This window comes from Oryza sativa, chromosome 12 (genome assembly GCF_034140825.1).
Source record: "Oryza sativa Japonica Group chromosome 12, ASM3414082v1".
NCBI classification, from domain to species: Eukaryota; Viridiplantae; Streptophyta; class Magnoliopsida; order Poales; family Poaceae; genus Oryza; species Oryza sativa.
Genome location: NC_089046.1, coordinates 22,848,056 through 22,860,481, shown reverse-complemented (window position 1 = coordinate 22,860,481; position 12,426 = coordinate 22,848,056). Strand labels below are relative to the sequence as shown.

Below are 12,426 nucleotides of genomic sequence, written 5' to 3'. Positions count from 1 at the left end.
ACCAAAATTTCATCTGAGTTCTTTAATTCGATCATATAAAAGTTATAGTAATCTAAGTTAATTCTTTTTTATTTTGCTATAGTGTTAATTCAGATTGATTACTAGTAGTGTGGTTTTGTGAAATCTAATACCGATGGTCACTGTGCAATATGCCAAAACCCATATATCTTGTTCCATTTAAAACCATAATAAATAGGGTTATGTGATATTTAATAAAACAGATCTGTTAACTCAAATAAAGATTGAATTGGGAAGTGTTTTAATAGTTTATTAAAGGTTGGATTGGGAAGTGTTTTATAGTGTAGTGGCTTGATGAAATCATGGGTCTGCCACCGTGTTGCATCGATCTCCCAAATTCTTTTCTCGTTTCACTCGCATCCTCATCATCTTCATGTTACTTCTACCTACAAGTATATTGTTTTCTCACTATTTTATATCTTTTGCTCGTTAAAGGACAATGATTTGGGTGTATTCCCAATTTCCCATCGGATCCAGTAACTCGTGTAATCAAGCTTAACCTCATCCCATTTTGCTTCTTTTAACTATTTTCTTTTTTCTAATGGGTGTGTTCAGCTGTCATTTTTCAGCAGCGGCTGCGGCTGCAACTGTTCAAAATTGCTGCAGCTTGCAGCGACTTTGAACTGCGGCCGCAGCGACTGTGGCAGCCCTAGCTGCCGAACAGGGCCAATAATGGAATAGAATACCATCTCAACCTTTGCTCAACGAGTTATAGCCCAGTCCAGATTCATAGCTAGAGATGATTATATTTTAGGACAGAGAGAGTAGGCGAGTAGCTATTATGTTTCCACCATTGTTTATCAACTTAAAGTCCGGTCACTGGATGGATTTGAACTATTTCCATTGTTTATCAACTTAACTATTTCCATACGTCAGGGTGTCCTCCTCGATCATATCTTAACCACGTCTTGGTAGCATGCTTTTCTCGATCATCTCCATACATCCGTTAAGGCCATGATATCCTCCACATTCATAGCAACATTACGAGTGTGTTTGGTTGGTAGCCTAGATGCCACACCTGTAACAAGTCTGAACAACATACAAATTTGTTTGGTTACTTATCTGGAGAGTTGCCTGACTCAGGCCACAAAAAATGAACACCACAAATGAATGCCACACCTCCATTCTTTTTTCATCAACGTGACTATAATACTAACATTTGTCACCATCCGACTCAAATAAGTGTACTTTTTATCTATACTATTTTAAAATATAGTAGTGATGGACTGGTGGTAGCAGTGAGTCTGCTACTATCACCTCTATCGCTAACATATTAGGCCTCCTTATCGGTGAAACTCACGTGCTCACTGGATTCAAACGTAAAAAAAAAAGTATGTCTAAGCAAAATAATGTCAATATTTTTTTAAGGTCCGGTAAGTACGTACTCCCTTCAGTTTCATTTTAATTGACGTTTTGGACAATGATACGGTCTACAAAATATATCTTTGACCTTATTTTTCTATTATAATATATATAATAAATAATTGCATATTTACTTTTATTGTAGTGCTTTGAAAGACAAATCTATATATGTTGTTCTAGTTCTTTTAAATTAAATATTTTTAAAGTTATTAATTGTCAAAGTTATAAAAGTTCGATCTCAACCTCATCTAAAATGCCAATTAATATGAAACCGGAGGGAGTAGGGAATTAATCCATATAGTTAAAAGGATTAGAAAGAGCCAGTTTGCAGAATCTTCAAAAAGATAAGTGTGCACAACGTGACTTTGTTTTTTGCCATTGCAACATACAGGCAGTCTTGTCCCAAAATGAAACTATTTTTTTCACTCTTCACCCAAAATGAAGCTATTTTTTCACTCTTCCCCTCCTCTCAACAAATCATAACCATTCTCCATTTAATTATCTCGTCTACTGTCTGTTCTCAGCTAATCACAACCTTACTTTAATTATTTCTACCGATTTTTTAAATACCCATGCTCACTAAAAAAACCTACATTTTGAATAGAGGTAATACAAAGTACTCTCTCTGTTTCGTATTACATGTCGTTTTGACATTTTTAGTTAAACTTTTTAAAGTTTGTCCAAGTTTATAGAAAAACATAGTAGCATTTTTAACACAAAACAAACATATATCTACTATTATAAAAATCAAAGATGTTTTTTGTCGAAATTTTGATACGTCATCCGTTTTTGAGTTGTTATATATCGTCCGTATCCAATTTGATGTGAGTATAGAATAACTATTATACATCCTATCCTAGCCCAACCCCTCCCCTCCAAGCCCAACCTAACTGGCCCACACTATCCCGCCGTCCTATCGTGCGTTTAATAAAATATATTCAATGCTAGATTTAATAAAAACTAATTCGGTGTTTTAGATATTACTAAATTTTTCTTTAAATTTGGTCAAATTTAACAAAGTTTAACTAGGAAAAAAATGTCAAAGTGACCTATAATATAAAACTGAGAGAGTAGAAATATAGCATTGCACACGTCTTCCGTACAAAGATATACTAAAGTGGTGTTTGGATCCAGGGACTTAACTTTAGTCTCTGTATTTAGAGTATTAAATATAGACTACTTACAAATCTAATTACATAAACGAAAGCTAATTTGCGAGACAAATTTTTTAAGCCTAATCAATCCATAATTAAAGAATGTTTACTGTAGCATTACATAGGCTAATTATGGATTAATTAGGCTCAATAGATTCGTCTCGTGAATTAGTCTAAGATTATGGATGAGTTTTATTAATAGTCTACGTTTAATATTTATAATTAGTGCCCAAACATCCGATGTGATAGGGACTTAAAAGTTTTAATCCCATCTAAATAGGGTCTAAGGCCCTGTTTAATTCCAGGGATGAAAAGTTTTGGGATGTCACGTTGGATATAAAGACACACATTTGAAGTATTAAACGTAGACTAATAACAAAACAAATTACAGATTCCGCCTGCAAATTATGAGACAAATTTATTAAGGCTAATTAATCCGTCATTAACAAATATTTACTGTAGCACTACATTATCAAATCATGGAGCAATTAGGCTTAAAAGATTCGTCTCGCAATTTACACGCAATCTGTATAATTAGTTTTGTTCTTTGTCTATATTTAATACTCTATATCTATGTTCAAACATTCGATGTGATAGGGTAAAAAAATTTTGCGTGGGACCTAAACATGGCCTAAGGAAAAAGCCATTATCCAGTTCCTCTTAGACCCTCTAGACTTCTGGACCCACATTCCAGTTTCCAACGTTAAACCCACCCAGGACCCAGCACACCGCACCAACCTCTCTCCTCCCCCCCCCCCCAACTACCAAAATTTCAAATTCCCGCACTCCCTCCTCCCCCCTCGCCGCCGGCCATGGACGCCGCCGACGAGATGGACATCGACGCCGCCGCCGACGAGACGGGATCCCCGCCCTCCGCCTCGGGATCCCTCTCCACCTTCCTCTCCGAGCTCGCCGCCCTCCACCGCCGCTCCTCCGGTACCTCCTCCTCCTCCTCCACCTCCACCTCCCCGCCCCTCTCCCTCGCCTCCCTCACCTTCCTCTCCTCGGCGGCGTCCCCCTCCTCCTCCATCTTCCCCCGCCTCGCCGCCGCGGGCCTCCCGGCCTCCTCCCTCTCCGCCCCGCTCGCCGCCTCCCTCTCCTCCGCGCACCACCCGCTCCCCGCCGCCGTCGCCTACCTCCGCCTCCTCCTCGCCCCGGCCTCCCCTCTCCTCTCCCTCTTCTCGCCGCTCCCCTTCCTCTCCCTCCTCCTCGCCCTCCGCAAGTCGGCGTCGTCGTCCGCCGCGTCGCACGATGCGGCGGCGGCGGCCAACCCTAGCTCCGGCTCCGGCTCCGGCTCCGGCTCCGGCAAGGGGAACCACCGGAACCGGAAGCGGAAGAGCCACCAGCAGCGTCAGTCGCCGGCGGCGGCCCCGTCGCTCCTCCCCAGGGCGCTCGCGCTCCTCGCCGACGCCGCGGGGAGGCTGCCGCTCGGGGAGCACCCGGACGCGCGGAGGTCGCTCGTCGACACCGCCGCGGAGCTCGCCGCCTTCGATGTCCTCGTCGCCGTCCTCGGATCTGGCTACTACGCCGAGGCGATGCCCGATTTGGTGCGCGCGCTGGCCCCCGTGGCGCTCTCAGGGTCCAGATCGGCGGCGCGGGCGTCCGCGGTGGAATTCTTGGCGAGGAAGGTTGTGCCGTTGGGTGTGGAGGGAGGGGAGGATGGGGTGAGGAAGGCGGTGGGTTACCTACCGAGGTATCTGGCGGCGAAGGCGCCGGAGAAGTCGGAGGCTAGGGCGATGGCGGTGGAGGCCATAGTCGAGGTGGTGCGAGCAATGGGGCAATTGGAGATGGAGGGATTTGCTGGGTATGTGGTGGCTATGGCGAAGGGGAAGGCGAAAGGGCGGCTGCTTGCTGTGGATTTGATCTTGGCGATGCTGCCATTGCTGCTGCCATCGGAAGGGGATGATTGTGGTCTACAGGAGGGTTCTTGGGGGCTGAAGTTTGTCCGGGTGCTTGTGGAGAGGTGCTCGGATACGGTGGGAGGGGTCAGGGCTCGGGCCTTGACGAACGCAGCCCAGGCGCTCGACGTTTTGTCTGAAAGAGGCATGGAGGTTGACCGGTTGCAGGAGGTGATGAGGATAGGGAACATAGGCCTTGGCGAGTTGCTGAGGCTGCGGTGCGCTGATGATAAGGCTGCTGTGAGGAAGGCTGCGCTTGTGCTCATTACTAAGTCAATCAGATTGATCGGGAGGCCTGTTGACGAGTCGCTACTCAGTGCTATGGGGGCTGCGTGCTCTGATCCGCTAGTCAGCATACGCAAGGCAGCTCTTGCAGCCATCTCAGAGGTGTTCAGGAACTTCCCGGATGAGAGGGTAACAAAAGAGTGGCTTCAGGCTGTGCCACCACTGGTTATTGATAGTGAGACAAGTATCCAAGAGGAATGTGAGAATTTGTTTCTTGAATTGGTCCTGAACAGGGTCTGTCAAGCTGCCAATTTGAATCTAAATGATGATTCCAATGATATGGAGGAAGTGTTTCCTAAAGGGACACTGGATTTGCTGAAAAGTATCTGTGATGGAGAGGTTGCACCATGCATAAAAAAGATATGTGCAAGCCTTGGGAAGAAGAAAAAGCTGAAACCACTGCTTGCAAGTTCATTGCAGAATATCATAACAATATCAGAGTCCTTGTGGTTGAGAGGTTGTAAACCAATTGAGATGTGGACTGCACCAGCCGGGGCATGGTGGCTTCTTTCTGAGGTCTCATCATTTGCACCTAAATCAGTTAACTGGAAATTCCTCTCACACCACTGGAAACTCCTTGATAATGTTGGCCAAGATAAAGGCAAAGTTCGTCCTAAAGGGGAACCAAATTCTGCATTATGGGCTGTGGATCGTGTTTCACTCTTGCAAACTATTTCAAATGTTTCCATGGAGCTGCCTGTGGAACCTGCAGCAGAACTTGCACACAGCTTGCTCACACGGATTGAAAATTTTGACATGAACCTTAGTGAGGTAATCATTTAATGTATCAATTGCAAAATTTAGTCTAGTACAATAGATTTATTACATAGCAACAAATCATGTACTCTGTTTGTGGTCAGGACTAGGCTGCAATTTAGTTGTAAAAACCACTAAATCATTAATCATCTTGATTTGTAAATCCACTATGGCACTACGCTGAAATCTACCATGCCACATTGCATTCCACCCTAGTCATGTTACTCTATTGGAAATGGGACTAGGGAGTATTTATTTTTATGAAGAATTTGATCTAGCCAGTGCTTTTAATGGTGTCTTTAATTTGAATGAAGGTGAACATGTCAGTGATCTATAAGGTAAAGACTGGGTATATATACCCATAACTATAATAATCCACAATATTTTGAATTAGTTTTCTGAATGAGGTATCCTTCTAGCTTATCTGAAGGTTCACATCATAGTCCCAACTCCCAAAATTGCTCTGTGGAAACCTACTTGTTATGACAAGATTATCCCGTATCTGTATGCTCAGATTATTTGTTACCTACCTTGTTTTTACCTGCCCTTTTTTTTTTTCTCTCCATAGTTCTGCAATGGTGTTACTTATCCACTTGTATTATTTTTATTCATGGCATTGCTACCTTTACCTTCTTTGTTAGATGAATACCATTTTTGTGTACCACATCGCTCTTGATATAAGTAATTCATTGTGATATGTTCACCATAATGTCTTATTTTCATACACATACAGGTTGATGCTCATGTAAAATCCCTGAAAACGTTATGCAAACGAAAAGCAAAAACAGCTAAGGAGGGCGAAACACTGATCCTGAAGTGGGTGCAGCAACTTATATGTAAAGCTGTTAACATTCTTGATGAATACATAAAGGAGACATCAGAAGCTGCTAAGGGTCCTAAATTTTTTACACCTTTGAGTGGAAAACTCAAGGGAAGAAAAGATGCATCTGCACAAAAGTCAATGTCACATGCAGTTATTGCTGTATTCACCATTGGATCGCTGATCCTAGCTTGCCCCACTGCTAATGTGCAAGGCGTCATTCCTTCGCTGCACACAATCATAACATCTGGAAACTCTCAGCCAAGACCAAAAAATCTTGCTGGTGGGACTGTTTCTTTCAAAGAGCTAGCTCCATCTTTATATATACAGTCCTGGGATACAATGGCTAAAATATGCCTTGTGGATGACAAACTTGCGAAAAGATATATTCCACTTTTTGTTCAGGTGCGTAGCCTTGCATGGTTGCACTTCCATGTCTACTCTTAATAGAAACACTCAATGCTACTTCTTTGACTCAGGAACTTGAGAGGAGTGATTTGGCTACCCTCCGGAATAACATCATGATTGCACTGGCAGACTTTTATGTCCGTTATACCGCAATGGTTGACTGGTGAGCTTACATCTCCATTGGTTGACTTTTATATCTGTTATGTCCTTCCAAAATCCTGTTACTGTGTTTCTTTCAAGTGGATTTGCATTTGCTTGCTTACACAGTCACATAATATAAAGCATAGATATCACTAGTGTGTGCATACTTTGTAAAATTAGCACATACTGTCAATATTCACAAAATTTGGGTTTATCTTTGTTACAGCTTCAGTTGCAAAAGATGTAAAACTGCTTTACTGTTTGATTAAGATCTTATCAGTTAAACTGCACGTGGGAAACAGGGAAAACATTAAAATAGTTCAACTTCTAACTGACCTCCCCTTTTTATTCACTCTGCAGTTATATGTCAAAAATAACAAAATCGTTGCGTGATCCCTGTGAGGTAGTGAGGAGGCAAACATTTATCCTACTCTCAAAGTTGCTGCAGGTGCTAATAATTTTCTTAATATCACTTCCACATGTTTGGATCATGGTTTATTGAAACTTTTCTTTTATTTAGAGGGACTATGTAAAGTGGAGAGGTGTGCTCTTCCTTCGGTTCCTGCCATCTTTAGTTGATGAGTCAGAGAAGATAAGGCATTTGGCAGACTTCCTTTTTGGGAACATCTTGAAAGGTTTACCCTGCGTTCTGTTTTATCTTTTACTTGATTTTTTTTATTTGAAATTTGAAAAAAATTGTGGCCACACGTTTTCTTTTTTCTTGGGAAAGTCAAGCACTCAAGTTCTTTTTCTGAAGGATTTACCCCCTTTCTGTGTTATCTGTCTAATGTTGACATAAATTTTGCAGCTAAAGCGCCACTCCTTGCATATAATAGTTTCATAGAAGCTATCTATGTCCTAAACAATTGCTTGGGTAATGGTGCGCAAACCGAATCTCAGGGAAGGTTGGACGGAGGACCAACCCTTTTTGCAATACGGTAAAATATGTAGAAATTCCTCATGCGTTTTTGAGAAAAAAAAAGATATCCACTTTGCAAAAAGCTGTGCTTCATCCTCTCCTGAGTTCTATCATGGTTATTTTTTTCTTTTTGCTGCAGAGGCACTGACGAAAGGTCGAGGTCGAAAAGAATGCACATATATGTATCTCTGCTGAAGCAAATGGCACCAGAGCACCTTTTAGCTACGTCTGCCAAGTTATGTGCCGAGATCTTGGCAGCTGCTTGTGATGGCTTGCTCAATGTCGATGATGCCGCTGGAAGGGCTGTACTTCAGGTACATACCATACCAATATTGATATTTTGGACAAGTTTCACGCTAATGTGAAGTAAATTGTTCATGCACATGCAGCCAAGGAACTGAGATTAACTTTCATGCTTACAGTTTACACGTTTAGGTCCCCTTTGATTCAAAGGAAATTCATAGGAATTTTAAAGGATTCCATTCCTAAAGGAATTTTTCCTATATAGCCCTTTGAATCAAAGGAATGAATCCTATGAAATCCTATGAAATTCCTATGGAATGTCTAAAGACATGGAAGTTTTGGAGGAAATCTAGCATGAGGTTCTACCTCATGAAAATTTTCTTACGAGTCTTCATCTCTCCTCTAATTCCTACGTTTTTCCTGCGGTCCAATCAAACGGTCATTCCTGTGTTTTTCCTGTGTTTTGCAATCCTTTGTTTTACACTTGTACTCGTATCAAAATCCTACGTTTTTTCTGTTTCTACGTTTTCTCAATCGTATCAAAATGTTTGCTCAGCAATTTCCTCCATTTAGCCTTTGCTTCTTTCCTTTGTGACCATTTAGCTACATTTTCACAGGATGCTCTACAAATACTGGCATGCAAGGAGATGCGCATCCACCCCAACATTTGCACGGACAATTCCGAGATGGATGAGGAATGCGGCGATGGCGGGTCGTCCAATGCCACTCTCCAGGCGGCGAAAGGGAGAGCCGTCACCCAGGTGGCGAAGAAGAACCTGATCCAGATCGCCATCCCGATCTTCATCGAGCTGAAGCGCCTTCTCGAGAGCAAGAACAGCCCGCTCACCGGCTGCCTGATGGAGTGCCTGCGGACCCTGCTCAAGGACTACAAGAACGAGTTCGACGAGATACTGGTGGCGGACAAGCAGCTGCAGAAGGAGCTCCTCTACGACATGCAGAAGCTCGACGTCGCCGGCAAGGGCAAGGCCAAGGCCGCAGCTGCTGCGGAGGCTGGGCCAAGCGGAGCCTCGCCGGCGGTGAACGGTGGCGGCAAGAGGGCGGCGGACGGCTCGGCGAGGGCCACGGCGAGGTCGGTGCTCAAGGAGGTGAACCGGAACACGCCGACGCCGCCGCTGAACTCGATGAGCGTGCCCAAGGTGAGGTCCATGCTGGGCGTCGGCTCGCGCCGGCCCGCTGTGCTGGAGTCGGTCCGGCGGCTTGAGCCGTTTGGGTCCGACGATGAGAATTAGCGTGCCATATGGCAGAAGCTTTAGGTTGGCCTGATGGTCAGTATTAGGCTGTGTTTATGATGCTAACTTTGACCGGTTTAGGAGAAAATTACAAGCTCAGTTTCTCGCTGACGGTTTTGTACATGGAGTATATATTTAACGCATTTTAGTGATGTTCAGAGAGATGAAACAATTTTACTGTCGCATTTTCTCCTTAGTTTGGATGTGACATGAAAGTATATATGCTTTACACCGAAGATTGCGATGTCTCTTGACTGAATACTCTAACTTCTTATAGTGGAATTCAGGTTCGCAAGCAGGAAATGTATAAAAATCATGGCTACAGATGGGCGAACTTGTTAAAAAAAAAAAACAAACTCAAACCACACCAGGATACATACAAATTGATATGTGAGCAATTTTGACATTTCATCTGATGGTGTGCTAATGAGCGAATTAGATTATCAATATGACTTTCTCAAAAAAAAAATCAATATGGCATTTTAGCAAAGCCAACCAACTTCATGGTATTTATAGGATGCCATCAAACTATGTGGCAAAGGAGCGATAATAGCGAAGGGTTCCAAGTATTTTTCTATATTTGTTTCGAAAAATAGTGGAAAATGGTTTAGTGGAAGCTGTTGATTATTTGAAACGGGAAATGTGCAGTAAAAAGGGAACTTCTAAAATAATCAAATCCTAGAAACTTCTCTTATGCTTTTTTAGCTAGAGAGTAGTAAAACATTCTCATTCTTTACTTGTAGGCTTATCAGTTGGAGCCAGAATTTAAATTTAGAAATACAATTTTAGAGTTAATTTAGAATTATTTTATTGTAGTTTATTTGTAGCGTTGGCTTTTAAACCACAAATAGTAAAGATATAAAAGTTTTAACCCTAAATTATTTTTTGTTTGCTTGGTTCATATTTATACGGCTTATAGCCATAGCTTAACTAATCACAGCAAATTACCATTAACTTAAGAGATCGAGGCAGAATCCCAACCTAACCAACTTACGGCATCAGGGACCGAAGTTGCCCAAAACCTGACACAGCTTGGCTCTAATTTCACACATATCTAAGCCAAACAATTCAGCAACCCTATTTGAATTGAGCTATGTCTACGCCTAAATAGAGATTTTGTACGCTAGATATGATTAGGACTGTGAAATATAACGGGTTGTCAAAATTTTGTACCGACGTATAGGAATCGACTTCTACTTTTACTTAAACCAGAACCAATTCTCTTCTTGAGAAACAAGAACCGATTCTGATGAGTCCATATAATTGACGACCCCCCCTCCCCCAATTCGATCTCTTCCATATAAATCAAATCAATTTGATTTATATAATTCGATTGATTTGATTTGAAAGAGAGAGAAATTAAGCGGCTACTAGCGCATCACACATGGCGAAGAAGAAGAAGGTGTTCATATTCAGGAAGGCGGCGGACGTCGCCATGGCCGTGTCCGCCGCCTACGCGCCGTTCGCCGCCGCGGTGTCCTACCATGCCGCCGCCGCCGCGCCGGCGGCGCTGGCCTTCGCGCTCGGCCACGGCGCGCTCCTCTTCATGCTCCCCTTCTCCGTCTACGCGCTCGCGTTCCTCCGCGCGCCGCGCGGCCTCCACCAGACGCCCTACCCGATGCTCGCGTGCGCCGTCGCCGCCCCCGCCGCGCTCCTCGCCGCCGTCCTGGCCGTGCCCGTGCTCGCCGCCGACGACGTCGCGCTCGCCTGGGCCGCGAACGCCTCCGCCGCCGCGGCGCTGTGGTGGTGCCTCACGAACGGCGGCTACACGGCGGTGGCGTTCTCGAGGGTGGACCAGTACGCCAGCTTCATGGACGCGGTGGAGCGGACGCCGGAGATCGCGTTCCCCCTCGTGTTCGACGTCCCCGCCACCGCCAAGGCCGCCAGGCGCGACGCCGTCCGCTTCGCCGCCGCCCTGTCCGCCACATGCGCGGTCGCCGGCGGCGCGGCGGTCGGCGTCCTCGGCGGCCTCTCCTCGGCCGCCGCCGCCATTGCCGCCGCCCTGTGCATCTTCGCGCTGCCGATGTGCCTCCTGTACGTGCCGGAGAATCACATGGACCCCTACCCCACCATCGACGGCGTGCTCCAGCGCAACCCGGCGGCAGCGTGGTGCACGCTTCTGGCGCCGGTGGCGCTCGTGCTGTGCGGCCTCGTCAGGGCCTCGGCCGCCACGAACGCCGGAGACGTTGGCACGTTCGCCACGGTCATCGCCGGCGCGTTCTGGGCCATGGACGCCGGCGCCGCCGTGCTGCTGGGGCGGGTGATCGCGGGGGAGATCACCATGGCGAGGGAGACAGGCAAGCATTCGATCTACCGGTCGAGCTCGTCGGAGATCATGTCGGCGTTGCTCATGGTTTGGGTGCGGTATTTCGTGTACCTCCATGTTTTCCACCTGATTGGCTGCGGTGGACACCTCACATGGTTCAACTCATCTCACTAGCTTAGCCTACTAAAGTTCGAAGTCCCAAATATGGACTTCGTCTCAAAAATATACTCCATCCGTTTCATAATGTAAGTCATTTTAGTATTTTTCACATTTATATTGATATTAATGAATCTAGATATATATATCTATTTAGATTCATTACCATCGATATAAATATGAGAAATGTTAGAGCAATCATATCTGGGAGTACCGTCTTACAGTACAGTATTAGACTCAGTTTATTGTTGATATAGCAGAGGATCCACATCCCCTATTCTTTTTTTTAGATAATGACATCCCCTATTCTTCTGAAGCAGAGGATCAAATCCTTCAATCTAAACAGTTACTATTTTTATTTTTATTTTTATAGAGACTAGAAAAAATACCTGTACGTTGTAACGGGTGAAGGCTATGTTAATCTTATTATTGCTATACTGTTTAGTTAATGTGAAATTTACTGTGGAAATTCGCTTAGAGATATATTTTTTAAGAAACTAGCAAAAATGTCCGTGCGTTGCAACGGGTGAAAAAATTCTAACGATAATTTATTTTTTTCATACATAACCATGTCAATGATAATGTTTGTATAGATTGTTTATAGCTAAGACAATCAAAAAGTTGGAACATCTTCAATGTAATGGCCCAACCTCAACGATGACAACCTTACCGATGCCTGCTTTACCTAAAATAATTGGATTATCCACGTGACAGCATATATATAATCTAAAATACTCTTTCAATCTTATT

General features: G+C 44.3%; 1 protein-coding gene across 1 annotated transcript; it reads left to right on the top strand.

Moving 5' to 3' along the window:
* The first annotated feature begins 3,272 nt into the window (after nt 1–3,272).
* On the top strand, nt 3,273–9,450 carry LOC4352458 (condensin-2 complex subunit CAP-D3). Its single transcript, XM_015763229.3, has 8 exons — nt 3,273–5,488; nt 6,207–6,698; nt 6,773–6,864; nt 7,203–7,290; nt 7,363–7,477; nt 7,651–7,780; nt 7,901–8,075; nt 8,622–9,450. Exons 1-8 carry the CDS (start codon nt 3,347–3,349, stop codon nt 9,252–9,254), a joined length of 3,867 nt encoding a protein of 1,288 aa, XP_015618715.1. The 5' UTR covers nt 3,273–3,346; the 3' UTR covers nt 9,255–9,450.
* The last annotated feature ends 2,976 nt before the right edge of the window (nt 9,451–12,426 follow it).

Excerpts from the sequence above, each read along its gene's own strand:
- LOC4352458 (XM_015763229.3), top strand. The coding sequence starts at position 3,347 with ATGGACGCCGCCGACGAGATGGACATCGACGCCGCCGCCGACGAGACG. Across the intron at positions 7,291-7,362 it reads TACTCTCAAAGTTGCTGCAG|AGGGACTATGTAAAGTGGAG; the intron begins GTGCTAATAATT and ends TCTTTTATTTAG. Across the intron at positions 7,478-7,650 it reads TTTTGGGAACATCTTGAAAG|CTAAAGCGCCACTCCTTGCA; the intron begins GTTTACCCTGCG and ends TAAATTTTGCAG.